General features: G+C 46.3%; 1 protein-coding gene across 1 annotated transcript in view; it reads right to left on the bottom strand.

Moving 5' to 3' along the window:
* Positions 1 to 13,411: 13,411 nt before the first annotated feature.
* Positions 13,412 to 14,215, bottom strand: part of NFIC (nuclear factor I C) — a 199,224-nt gene continuing 198,420 nt past the window's right edge. The window contains exon 13 of the mRNA XM_029614022.1: positions 13,412 to 13,435. Coding sequence (XP_029469882.1) covers positions 13,427 to 13,435 — 9 coding nt within the window. The 3' untranslated portion in view covers positions 13,412 to 13,426. The remainder of the gene's footprint in view (positions 13,436 to 14,215) is intronic.

The raw sequence follows: 14,215 nt of genomic DNA, 5'->3' as shown, positions 1-14,215 counted from the left end.
CAGAAGACCGACGAAGTCTTTGTGTTTGTGGGAGAAAAGAGCTTTAGCGGTGCTAGTGAGTTTCCTCACAGCAGCAATTTGCCCCTGCTGGAAAGCAATCAGGCCCCTCACCCCACAGGTCATCGGGCCTCCATCTCTTTCAAGATCTCTAGCAAAAGTAAGTTCTTCTGAAGCAATTGTAAGCCGTGCTGGATGCGAGAAACTTGGCGAAGAGCACCAACAGCTATCAAAAGCACAACAAGCCATGAAAGAAATTCTCAACGTAGGAGGCCAAGATGTACAATGATAACTTTCTGGAGAAACAAACAAACTACTCTTGTATTTCCTCTAAGTTTGAACCTCAAAAGAGAATGGCATCAAAAGGAGAAATGGCAGGGGTAGTCTCTAAGCTAGGCTGCATAATGGTTAGTGCAGTTGAGTGGCCTCCATAGTAGGTACGCTGGCAGGGCTATAGCAAGGACTGAGATCAGAGACAAGAATGGTTTGGGCCTACTCATGGCCTTTGCTGGTCTGAAACACCAGCGCCCTCTGTTGGCCCATCTGGTCAGCATGCCTTAGTGTAACCCAAGGATGCCCCTTTCTTCCTATTTAGGACAGCATTTGGTTCTGTTTAGTGTGGTGGTTCTTGTTCCAGTCACTAATGTCCTCTAGCTGGTCTGGTTTTCTAGAGAGCTGCAGTGAAAATCATGAGATTATACAGAAATGTATTTCATGTGGAAGAGCCATATTGATATATATAAATATATCTTGTGAATCAACAAAACCTTTATTGAGAATTCGATCAGACCCCGGTAGGCCACTACCAGACACATAGTGAATTCACTAATACATTTGAAGGACATTAATTAGACACATTCCTACTCCCATAGCAACCTAAAACTTAACTAGGAACTGATCAAAATTGAGATGAAGGCAGCAGTCCAGCATCAAGAGGGGGGGCTTCCCAGTCTTTTGCATAGACTGTCACATGTATGATTTTTTACCCACCGGTGAGAAGTTGTACATGTGCATGCGATGCAAAGAGCTCCTGGCTCTCAGAGAACGAGTCCGATCTCTGGAGGCTAGAGTGGCAGACAGAGAGGTATATAGATGAGACCTTCAGGGACATAGTAGTCAAGTCCCAACTTCAGACTGGCAGCCCTGGTGCTGCCTTGGAGGAAGAAGGTCTCATGATGGGAGAGCACCAACCAGGTGTAGCAGGAAAGGATCCTATAGCAAGGACCTGCTCTCTAGGTGATGCATTGTCCTTTCGCACTGAGGATATCTCCTCAAGGCCTACTGCCCAGGAGGGAAGGGTTAGGTCGGCCGTCATAGTTGGTGATTCGATTATTAGGAATGTAGATAGCTGGGTGGCTGGTGGGCGTGAGGATCGCCTGGTAACATGCCTACCTGGTGCGAAGGTGGCGGACCTCACACGTCACCTAGATAGGATTTTAGACAGTGCTGGGGAGGAGCCGGCTGTCGTGGTACATGTGGGCACCAACGACATAGGAAAATGTGGGAGGGAGGTTCTGGAAGCCAAATTTAGGCTCTTCGGTAGAAAGATTAAATCCAGAACCTCCAGGGTAGCATTCTCTGAAATGCTCCCTGTTCCACGCGCAGGTCACCAGAGGCAGGCAGAGCTCTGGAGTCTCAATGCGTGGATGAGACGATGGTGCAAGGAAGAGGGATTCAGTTTTGTTAGGAACTGGGGAACCTTTTGGGGAAGGGGGAGTCTCTTCCGAAGGGATGGGCTGCACCTTAACCAGGGTGGAACCAGACTGCTGGCGCTAACCTTTAAAAAGGAGATAGAGCAGCTTTTAAACTAGAACAAAGGGGAAAGCCGACAGTCGCTCAGCAGCGCATGGTTCAGAGAGAGGTATCTTTAAGGATACTAATGATGCATTAGAATTAGAGCATCCCGACAGTGAGGTTCCAATAATTGGAAAAGTAGTCCAAGTGCCTGTAACTAAAAACTCTCCTGAGCTAAAAAATTCTAACTTATCCCTATCAATTAAAAAGCAGAATGAAAATACAAACAAAAAACAAACTTTGAAATGTTTGTATGCTAATGCCAGAAGTCTAAGAAGTAAGATGGGAGAATTAGAATGTATAGCAGTAAATGATGACAGACTTAATTGGCATCTCAGAGACATGGTGGAAAGAGGATAACCAATGGGACAGTGCTATACCGGGGTACAAATTATATCGCAATGACAGAGAGGAGCACTCGGGAGGAGGTGTGGCACTTTATGTCCGGGATGGCATAGAGTCCAACAGGATAAACATCCTGCATGAGACTAAATACAAAATTGAATCTTTATGGGTAGAAATCCCTTGTGTGTCGGGGAAGACTATAGTGATAGGGGTATACTACCGTCCACCTGGTCAAGATGGTGACGGACAGTGAAATGCTAAGAGAAATTAGGGAACCTAACCAAATTGATAGTGCAGTAATAATGGGAGACTTCAATTACCCGAATATAGACTGGGTAAATGTATCATCAGGTCACGCTAGAGAGATAACGTTCCTGGATGGAATAAATGATAGCTTTATGGAGCAATTGGTTCAGAAACTGACGAGAGAGGGAGCATTTTTAGATCTAATTCTCAGTGGAGCACAGGACTTGGTGAGAGAGGTAACGGTGGTGGGGCCGCTTGGCAATAGTGATCATAATATGATCAAATTTGATTTAATGACTGGAAAAGGAACAGTGTGCAAATCCAAGGCTCTCGTGCTAAACTTTCAAAGGGGAAACTTTGATAAAATGAGAAAAATTGGTAGAAAAAAACTGAAAGGAGCAGCTACAAAAGTAAAAAATGTCCAAGAGGCGTGGTCATTGTTAAAAAATACCATTCTAGAAGCACAGTCCAGATGTATTCCACACATTAAGAAAGGTGGAAAGAAGGCAAAACGATTACCGGCATGGTTAAAAGGGGAGGTGAAAGAAGCTATTTTAGCCAAAAGATCTTCATTCAAAAATTGGAAGAAGGATCCAACAGAAGAAAATAGGGTAAAGCATAAACATTGGCAAGTTAAATGTAAGACATTGATAAGACAGGCTAAGAGAGAATTTGAAAAGAAGTTGGCTGTAGAGGCAAAAACTCACAGTAAAAACTTTTTAAAATATATCCGAAGCAGAAAGCCTGTGAGGGAGTCAGTTGGACCGTTAGATGATCGAGGGGTTAAAGGGGCACTTAGAGAAGATAAGGCCATCGCGGAAAGATTAAATGATTTCTTTGCTTCGGTGTTTACTGAAGAGGATGTTGGGGAGGTACCCGTAATGGAGAAGGTTTTCATGGGCAATGATTCAGATGGACTGAATCAAATCACGGTGAACCTAGAAGATGTGGTAGGCCTGATTGACAGACTGAAGAGTAGTAAATCACCTGGACCGGATGGTATACACCCCAGAGTTCTGAAGGAACTAAAAAATGAAATTTCAGACCTATTAGTAAAAATTTGTAACTTATCATTAAAATCATCCATTGTACCTGAAGACTGGAGGATAGCAAATGTAACCCCAATATTTAAAAAGGGCTCCAGGGGCGATCCGGGAAACTACAGACCGGTTAGCCTGACTTCAGTGCCAGGAAAAATAGTGGAAAGTGTTCTAAACATCAAAATCACAGAACATATAGAAAGACATGGTTTAATGGAACAAAGTCAGCATGGCTTTACCCAGGGCAAGTCTTGCCTCACAAATCTGCTTCACTTTTTTGAAGGAGTTAATAAACACGTGGATAAAGGTGAACCGGTAGATGTAGTGTACTTGGATTCTCAGAAGGCGTTTGACAAAGTTCCTCATGAGAGGCTTCTAGGAAAAGTAAAAAGTCATGGGATAGGAGGCGATGTCCTTTCGTGGATTGCAAACTGGCTAAAAGACAGGAAACAGAGAGTAGGATTAAATGGGCAATTTTCTCAGTGGAAGGGAGTGGACAGTGGAGTGCCTCAGGGATCTGTATTGGGACCCTTACTTTTCAATATATTTATAAATGATCTGGAAAGAAATACGACGAGTGAGATAATCAAATTTGCAGATGACACAAAATTGTTCAGAGTAGTTAAATCACAAGCAGATTGTGATAAATTGCAAGAAGACCTTGAGAGACTGGAAAACTGGGCATCCAAATGGCAGATGAAATTTAATGTGGATAAGTGCAAGGTGATGCCTATAGGGAAAAATAACCCATGCTATAATTACACAATGTTGGGTTCCATATTAGGTGCTACAACCCAAGAAAGAGATCTAGGTGTCATAGTGGATAACACATTGAAATCGTCGGTACAGTGTGCTGCGCAGTCAAAAAAGCAAACAGAATGTTGGGAATTATTAGAAAGGGAATGGTGAATAAAACGGAAAATGTCATAATGCCTCTGTATCGCTCCATGGTGAGACCACACCTTGAATACTGTGTACAATTCTGGTCACCGCATCTAAAAAAAGATATAATTGCGATGGAGAAGGTACAGAGAAGGGCTACCAAAATGATAAGGGGAATGGAACAGCTTCCCTATGAGGAAAGACTAAAGAGGTTAGGACTTTTCAGCTTGGAGAAGAGACGACTGAGGGGGGATATGATAGAGGTGTTTAAAATCATGAGAGGTCTAGAACGGGTAGATGTGAATCGGTTATTTACTCTTTCGGATAGTAGAAAGACTAGGGGACACTCCATGAAGTTAGCATGTGGCACATTTAAAACTAATCGGAGAAGTTCTTTTTTACTCAATGCACAATTAAACTCTGGAATTTGTTGCCAAAGGATGTGGTTAGTGCAGTTAGTATAGCTGTGTTTAAAAAAGGATTGGATAAGTTCTTGGAGGAGAAGTTCATTACCTGCTATTAAGTTCACTTAGAGAATAGCCACTGCCATTAGCAATGGTAACATGAAATAGACTTAGTTTTTGGGTAATTGCCAGGTTCTTATGGCCTGGATTGGCCACTGTTGGAAACAGGATGCTGGGCTTGATGGACCCTTGGTCTGACCCAGTATGGCATTTTCTTATGTTCTTATGTTCTAATCTAAAATAAGCTTGGCTTGGGGAGGGAGTAGGAGAAGTGGAGGACCAAACTGAAAATCATGGATTTAGTGCAGAGAGGAAGGGCAATTGGTGTCAGCACTGGGATTAGGCCAGGAGTCCTCACAACATGTATTTGGTGGCTATAGAATGTGACCACCAAGTCCTGATGATGGCCACGTTGACAATTTTTTTCCTAAAATAATCAACATTTTCTGACTCTTTTATCTGTAGTGGCTGCAAAAAACAAAACAAAAACCCAACAAAAGAAAATCAAAAGAAAGCAATGGTTAGATTCATATGAGAAACTCAGGACTGGGTCACCCTTTTCTCAGCAGATTTAATTATTCTGAACAATGTTTTTTTCCTAGCAGGGGGATTAAATCTCCTGCTTTGACTATGCTTTCTACATGATTATGTCCCCACAGGGTCCAGTGGTAGATTGCACAGGTTCTCAATCTCAGCCAAAAGACAAAGATAGGTCCACTCTTAACCGAAAAGAGGCTGAAAATGATTGCAACATGCATGTAAACTGCCTAAAAATGTTTAAAAAGTAGTCTATAGTAGGGGTGGTATTTTCTAGAAACTTTTCCCTTGCACTGTGTCAAAAGCCTATGAGGTGAATCTTGTTCTTGAAAGTATACAGTATACTAAAGATTATAACTCACTCGGTCTGTCTCCTCTTTATTTTTAGGGCGTCATTTATCAAAATGCGAAAAGCCCTGTTAACGCATGTGATCGCAACATATCGTATGGGGCGATGCAAATTCAGAAAAATAGGAGGAGTTAGCCTGTCTGCAAAGAGCTATTGCACAGCCATAACACTGATTTTAACTACACCTCTTTGGATTGCATTAAGCTGTGTGATAGCTGCTGTGACCATGCAGAAAGGTTTCATTGCCATTTGTGATGTCTCCTGTAAGTCCTATTTCAGGTGAATTGATGGGGAGAGAGAGAAAGAGAGAGAGCCAGAGAGCCTGGCCAAAATGTCATGGCCCATAGGTAGGTATTTGTATCCCTATGGTAGGCCCGCCTAGTAACTCGAGGTGGGGATTAGGTATTCGTGTAGGGGGTTAGGGGCCACTTTGACATTCTACGTGACACCTACGAACAGAACAGTGGTCTCTTGTGAAGATTTGATGGCCTTCGGAGTGAGGAAACTCACTCCAAGATGAGATTTGGGCATTGTTCTCTCAACCTAGCTTGATGTTACCCAGGTAGAGAGTCCATCAAGCTAGGTTGAGAGAACATTGCCCAAATCTCATCTTGGAGTGAGTTTCCTCACTCCGAAGGTCATCAAATCTTCATGAGACCACTGTTCTGTTCGTAGGTGTCACGTACAATGTGAAAGTGGCCCCTAACCCCCTACACTCTTACCTAAGCTCCACCTCGAGTTACTAGGCGGGCCTACCATAGGGATACAAATACCTACCTATGGGCCATGACATTATGGCCACTCTCTCTCTCTCTTTTTCTCTCTCTCTCAACAATGGTTGCTAACTTAGCTCTTCGCACATGTAATTAGTGCAAATTGCAATAAATGCTATATTAGCATAAAACACACCCCTTTTGCTATCGCATGTGGTACTTACCGCATTTTGATAAATCCACCCCTGTGCTATTTAGGGGATTATACATAACCAGTAAAGTAGCATGGTATCTTCAGCAGTCACACAGTTGAATATACCTGACTATCTTAAAGTTAGCTGGTTATATATAACCGGAGTTAGCTAGCTAACTTTTATGTGGCTAACTCCACACCTCCCCAGAACACCTCCTGCCCACCCTCGTCTTATCTGGTTAAATTCTAGATGGATTACCCAGCTAGAATTTAGCCGGATAAGACTAATTATAGCCTGGTAAGCCATTTAGTCAGATTACTATTACGTTATCTGTCTAAATGGCTTTTGAATACGGGCCTCAGAGGGTTTTAAAAAGGTTTGGATGGGCTGGGCCAGCCTGGTGGCTCAGTAGCAGTTCTGGGTGCTGCCAAATGCCGAGGGAGCTGCGTGTGATTCTTGGCTCGGGTGTTTTTGCTCCCCAGCTCAGCTGGAGCTGGGGATGCGGCAGAGTCGGCACTCACAGCCCCCTGCGGGGGGAGAGAGTCCTTGTCATTGTGCAACGGCCTCACCTAGGGGTTAGATTTAAGGCCCGTGTTTGCAGGGTTCAGAAAGGGGCCCTGGTGCAAGGCCCCTGGCCCAGGCCGGTCACGGTGATGACAGGAGCTAAAGTAAAGTGGGAAGGGGTATAACGTAGGGGGAATAAATCTTCAGGTAGTGGCGAATTAAGGCTTAACTCTGCCAGGTGCCAAACCTGGTTCCAATAGAGCAGGAATCCCAAAGAAGGGAAGAAAACTGCCAGGTCAAAGAAAACGTTGACAGCTCTTAGCCAGGTGGGCTTGGGTGAATGCCTTCTCTTATTGGGATTGAACAGTTGATTGTGAATAACTGAGGCTGGCTCTTTCGGTTGGAACTTGTTGGTTGCTTCTGCCAAATGACCCGGACTGGCCCACTGGGAGCCAGGATGCTGGGCTTGATGGACCACTGGGCTGAACCTGCATGGCACCTCTTCCGCTCTCATGACGAGATTCTCGAGCAGAGAGCAGGTGTGGAAGAGGCACCAAACCCAGTCCACATCTGGGACACCCAGATCAAGGCCTTGAATTGCTTGAGACTTTGTGTAAGGCGAGCGTGCTGGACTTTAACTGCTAGGAGCCATTACTGTCTCTATGGCAACGGTTCCAAAGTACTGGCCACCTTTTATCAGGACCACTCCCCCTTCGTCTACCACTGCCAAATCATGTGAGATTATCATGCTGAGGAGGGCAAAGTCCTTTCCCCCTTGCAAATTCCAAGGGCATTGATCTTCTCAAGTCCCAGGGGTGTGCACGGAAAAAGAACATGTCTGTCTCCACTTGGCAGCCCGCGACCAGTGTGACCTCCCTGGCTTTTAACCGGCTGCCTGGGTTCAGAAGGACAGAGTTATGTCTCGCTTCAGAACTACATGAAAACACCAGGGATAGTTCCGGTTTGTTAGGGGTTGCTCCCTAGCTGAAGCCACTCCAAAAAAAAACAAACTACTGAAATGTTGTTTGTGTAGTTTATGCCGTGTTAGCCTGTGCAAAATCGCTTTTGCGCACGTTAAAACATGGAAGCATTTTAACATGGGCCGTGAAAAATGCATGAAAGAAAACCGATAGAGAGGGGAAAACAATATGAGTGCAAAACGAAAGAAAAATAATAATAATAATAATAATAATAATAAACCCCATTAAACAATGTCTGCCTGTTTCTCTTTGCCCTTATGGGAAGATCGATATCACTGCAAGAAGAGGGAGAGCTGGGCGCCTGCATTTTGCAGCTTATACAGTACAGATTGCCGGCACGGTCTGGCACCATCTTGGCAGGGCTGGCACCATCTGGCAGGGCTTGGCGGTCTTTCTGCCCCTTGTTACAGGGCCCAGCCAGGAGCCTTCTGTGCTTTTAAAGGGGACTGGGTTTTGCAAATGTTCTTCATCTCCTCTCCTCGCCCTCCCTCGCTTTTCCTGCTTCCTTTGCTTGCCACCTAAAGGTTAATAGCATCTTGTTGCTATGGAAGCCTCTGTGCACAGGCCTTGGATTTTACCCTCTCCCGCGCAATAAAACATTCCATCCCCGAGCCCGAGACAATGAATGCGAATGCTGAAGATACTTAATTTTTGCAGGCCATTGATGGCTGCTCAAGGAGTTTGCGTGGGAGGGGACTGCCCTTTGAATCTGGGTCTCCTGCTTACCTACAACACCTGATGCAACAGTCCAGCCCACTGTCTTCCTCGCCACCACCAAGCAAGCAAGAGGGCGATTAATTGCTCGGAAGCACTATGTCGCCTCCGGCTCTCTTCCTGGGGATCCTGCTTCTCGTCCTCTCTTCGGAGGCTCAGCAGGGTAGGATGCTGCTCCCCAACTTGCAAATTTGAGGAGGAGGTGGGGGCTATGCATGGCTAAGGAAGGGAGGAGAAAAAAAAAAGGAGAGATTGGGAAGCAGCAAAGAAATGGGGAGACTGAGCTGGAGCTGAGCAAGGATGAACCTACTTGAAAAGCAAGGGACACGATTGTTAGAATCCAGGTAACGGGGCTCTGGAATATTCTGCTGGTGGCTTTCATAGAAGCATTTAAAATAAAATAGACATCATTTTGGCTGTTAATGCCATCACTGGGTTTATGGATTTACACAGAGCAAAATCAGGGGTTAGGGGGTGGCTAGGACACCTGGAAGAAGGCCTGACATGAGGGGGAAATGTCTACGAGGTTTATGTAACTTAAGAAAGGAGCCTGTAGCAGGGAACGAGAGAGGGAGAGAACCGGAATAAGAGCATTAAAGAGGGAGCGAAAAAAGAGAGGAAAAAATATAAGAGAACAAAGGCAAATGGGACGGAGGGAAAGGCAAAATTAGACCATGGGAGAGAAGAAAGAGGGGAGAAAGGCCAGGGCTCGAGGCAGAAGGAGAAAGAATTTGGAGAAAAGACAGGCAGGAGGCGGGGGAGAGTCGGAGGAAGAAGGAAGAATGCTAGGACGGGAGGGTGAGAAAAAAAGTTTCAAAATGGGATAGAGGACGTTTGCATTTTGTGTTGCTTTTCTAATACACTTGGATTTCCTTGTTTTTTTTTAGTCTAGCAGTGTCTTGCACTTTTGGGGTCCCTCCCCATTTTTACAACCCCCCCCCCCAACCCAGCGATCGCACTCTTGTGTTATGTCTGGGACTCCCTCCCTCCCTCCCCTCTCCCCGTCTGCCGGGGCTGTGAGCGCCGCCTCTGCAGCATCCCCAACCCCCAGCCAACCCAGGGAGCAGGAACCGGTGCTGGGGATCAGTGCTGGGCTCTCCCACGTTGCAGCAGCAAGCTGGGCCGCCCCCCCCCCCCCCCGAAATTAAAACAATATGAGTCCCTCCCCTCCTCTCTCTTTTTTCACACTGAGCCCCTCACTTCTTGTGACACAGAGCTTGGTGGCACCTTACAGACTAATTGGTTTTTTGAGCCACAAGCTTTCCAGGACAGAAGTCCACTTTGTCAGGTGGATGAAGTGCAGTTGAGGGTTGGGGGGGGGGGGGGGGGAGGAGGTGTGCGTGTGTCTGCATTTATACATGAAAGGCTTGAGATCTAGAGATATAAGTATGAAGGTAGAGAGAGCTGAGCCTTTCTTTGTCTTGTTTTGAAAGGAGGAGCAAAGGCCACCACCACGACAGGCACCACGACCCTGCAGCCCTGGCTGGTGGGGCTCACTGCCGTGGTGGTCTTCCTGTTCATTGTCTTCACCTTGATGATCATTAATAGGCTCCTGTGCCAAAAGGAGAAAAGGTAAGGGCTGGGGAAGGCTTCTTTTGTTTGCCGTGACAAAACAGAAGCAGAGCAGGCCTTGCACTGGTCCCAGCACAGCTGTTTCCGGGCCCCAGAGCAGCCTTCTCCAGAGATGCAGAATCTGGCCCAAAACGCTAGTCCAGAAGCCAGTGCTGGTGCCAGAGCAGTTGTTTCAGGCACTCCAGACCCCCATAAAACCCGCTCCTTACTCTGGGTCCCAAGCCAGCTTCACTGAGCCCTTCCCTCCCCTCTGCGTCCCAGGCTGGAAGCCCAAATGTTGTGCTGAAGGGCCTGGCTTTATCTCTTGGTCCTACGTTTTTTAACCCCATCCCGTATTCACCAAGCATATTTAAGGATTTACGTCGCTTCTTACAGCAGCCTTGTTCTGGGTGGTCTTCTTATCGCTACGCAATCTCTTCTTGCCATAATAAAGATGGCAAAGAGAAACAGTCACCCAGCAGTCTCTATAAACACTGACAAAAATCAAACAATTAATCCAATTCCTGCAGCTACACTTCCTCTGGGGGAGTGAAATTAGTAGCAGTAAAGGTTTCTGGCACTCCAGCTGTTAAACCTCTGCAATCCACCAGGGCCTCAGCTAACCTCCACTGGGAGATGGTTTACTTCTTAAAAATATTTCAGAACCCCTCCCCACCAAAAGAACACCAGACATGAAAGTATCCGAGGTCCCCAAATGTGTGTGTGGTTTGTTTTGGTTTTCTTTAATGTAGGGTGTTATTACTATTTAGCAGTGCCAACTTTCAGGGGGGGGGGGGGGAAGGTGCTTGTATGCACATGCAGGATGCATGTTTGGGGTTTTTATTTGAGGGATCACAGGGCATATCAAGCAGGTAGAGCAAAAAGGCACTGATATTCAGTACCAGCAGGTACCCGCTGAAAAAAACAAAGGAACCCTGCTATTTAGACTTGTAATGTAACTACCTGGCTACAACTGTTAGTCGAAAATGAAACTGGAGGCCAGGCAGCCTGCAGGGTTAGCAGCACAAAGCTCCAGACAGGGGGCGCTGCTCTCAGCCTCCTGGGGGGCATTGGCTCACTCACAGGTTCAGTGCAAAATGATTCAACTCTGTTTCTCTGCCATGGTCACCCAGTCCCAAAGCTCACGTCACTGCGACCCACGCGGGTCAGTTCTAGGCAGACCACGGCAGACACGATTTTATTCCCTGTACCTTTGTGCCAGTGGCACGGGACACTCATTCCCGCCAGCCATCCATCCATGTCTTTTTCTTTCCGCACAGGCACGAAGAGGACGGAGACCTCACCAAGCCAAGGTAAGGTGCTCCTCAAGGAGCTTCTGTTTCAGGATGGCTTGGAGGAGAGAAGCCATGTTTCCCCATTTTGGGATAGTTCAGCCCCTTGTCTGCCAGCGCATGATGTCACAGCAGGGCAATTTGCAAATAATAATTTATATAAAATATACCCATGCAGGGTCATTTTAAAAGGAAAGTGCGAGCATCCTTAAACGCGCCAGGATCGGCACGTGAGCGGAGGCACGCTGCTGTTTTAAATCGTGTGCACAAGTGCGCATGCATCGTTTAAAACACCCCTCCCGCACGTGTGTATACGCATGATCTTAAGAGGTGGCTCGCGTAAAGGGCCCCGGGTGTGTTTCTGCTAGGGCTTTTGCGCGTGTATGCAGGGCAGACTTTAAAACATTCTCGCATGAGGGAAAACCCTGTTTCTCCAAGTAGTCCACCAGTTTGCCCAGCTGACATTGAGGTGTTCAAGACCCCTCTAGTTCTTCATCCTGCAAGCCCTTCCCTTGACCCCCAAACCCTCAAGCTGTGCTAAAATCCCTAAACCTGGAGATCTCCAGACCTGCTCTCCAGCAGTAAAGTTACACACAGCTAACAAGCCGCGGCAGGCCATGGTCAGTCTTTTTAAACTATGGACTTACCCGGGTAAATCTTGGCCCCGCCCCAGAATTCCCAGGCCCCGCCCCTTTCCCACCCCCTTATTCTTGCGTCTTCACGGCTTCTTAAAAGCCGCATTACCCCTGCGCCTCCCGCGTGTGTGCATGCACGGGAGTATTTGCGCAGGCAGGGCTTTGACAGTCTGCCTGTTTATTATGATTGATCGAGTTTACCAGAGAGTAAACACGATTCTGTTTGTCTTAGACAATGGCTATTTATTACAGGCTTGCTTAACGCTTTCACACAACGAATTTACCGCCGTAAACGTAATGATTGTCAAATGCTGAAAGGATGACATATTCAGCGGTTATCACAAAAAGGAAAGGTGCTCTGTTCTTCCAAGATCAGTAAGGCTCTGGCCCTTAGCGAGTGAAAAGATTCAGACTCCCTGCGCAAAGCTCACAGGATGCAGACTGCGCCGGGGAGCTCTTCCTCGCTGCTGCTGGGTGGCTGCAGTTACAGGATCTCGCCGGTGTCTCGCACATGGCTGTGCCTCAGCGATGACGGCACCCAGCCAGGGAGAGGAGGTGGGGAGCAATCCTGGCCCTGTGAGGAGGGCAGGGATAGTTCAGCCCCGCAAGCTAAGGAGTGGCATGGGTGAGAGATCGGTGCCCTCCAGTTGGTACACGTGGCTCTTTCTTTGGTTTGGGTTTGTTTGTTTTTTTAAAGTCCTTTGTTTTTCCCTTATAAAGGGATTAATTTACATTTCTTAGTTCATTAATGCAGTTCGGTTACCTTCAAGACCAGCAACGCGATTAGTCCAAATCATCCAGTTTTATTTTCAAACATTTGGTTCAGCTCTAGGACACAGAGACAAGGCTTGTGGCAAGTACCTCCTTCATATATCCATAGGTGCTGATAGGTGGGTCTGTGTAGCAAAGCCAATAAAACCCCAGACTTGCTGGCGCCTAGTCAGCTCTGTTTTTCCAGAAACAGTACTTCTTTGTCCTTGTTTTCCTCTGTAGAGAATAGTCTTTCTTTGTTTGCACTCTGTTCTGAGAAAGCTGGCCCAGCATCCCATGCCGTCCTGTGCGAGAGACTCCATTTTGTCAGCGTATACACATGCAGAGGGCTTGACTGGGCCTTGCTCCTGGAGCCCAGCAAGTGCCACTTCAAACGTTAGGTCCACGTGTCATTCCCTGTCTGAGCTGGCATGCCTGCTTAACCAATCTGCAAAATAACATGTTCTCAGAACAAACGCGTCACGTACATGTTCATTAGGTTACCGTTGGGGAGCTATGAAGACTGAAGAACTGCCATGGGAACAGTTTTTTTTCCTATTGCAATCGCATTTACAAATAAATACAAGCACATGGATACAATTTAAAGAGCTGGGAGTTGTAAAACAGTGTAGGACCCCCAGTCTCCTCCTCCCTTTTCCCCTCCCAGGTCATCATGCCGATCAGCACAAGTTGGGTGCATCTGCCTTAAGACCAAATTATTGACCAAATTAACATGCTAAAGAAAAGAAGACTGAGCCCAACGGCTAGCTGGGCATTTTTTTAGTTTTAAATGTGCCCCATGCTAACTTCATGGACTGTCCCCTAGTCTTTCTACTATCCGAAAGAGTAAATAACCGATTCACATCTACCCGTTCTAGACCTCTCATGATTTTAAACACCTCTATCATATCCCCCCTCAGTCGTCTCTTCTCCAAGCTGAAAAGTCCTAACCTCTTTAGTCTTTCCTCATAGGGGAGTTGTTCCATTCCCCTTATCATTTTGGTCGCCCTTCTCTGTACCTTCTCCATCACAATTATATCTTTTTTGAGATGCGGCGACCAGAATTGTACACAGTATTCAAGGTGCGGTCTCACCATGGAGCGATACAGAGGCATTATGACATTTTCCGTTTTATTCATCATTCCTTTTCTAATAATTCCCAACATTCTGTTTGCTTTTTTGACTGCCGCAGCACACTGAACCGACGATTTCAATGTGTTATCCACTA

This window comes from Rhinatrema bivittatum, chromosome 8 (assembly GCF_901001135.1).
Source record: "Rhinatrema bivittatum chromosome 8, aRhiBiv1.1, whole genome shotgun sequence".
Classification (NCBI taxonomy): Eukaryota; Metazoa; Chordata; class Amphibia; order Gymnophiona; family Rhinatrematidae; genus Rhinatrema; species Rhinatrema bivittatum.
This window is presented reverse-complemented; position numbering and strand designations above follow the sequence as displayed.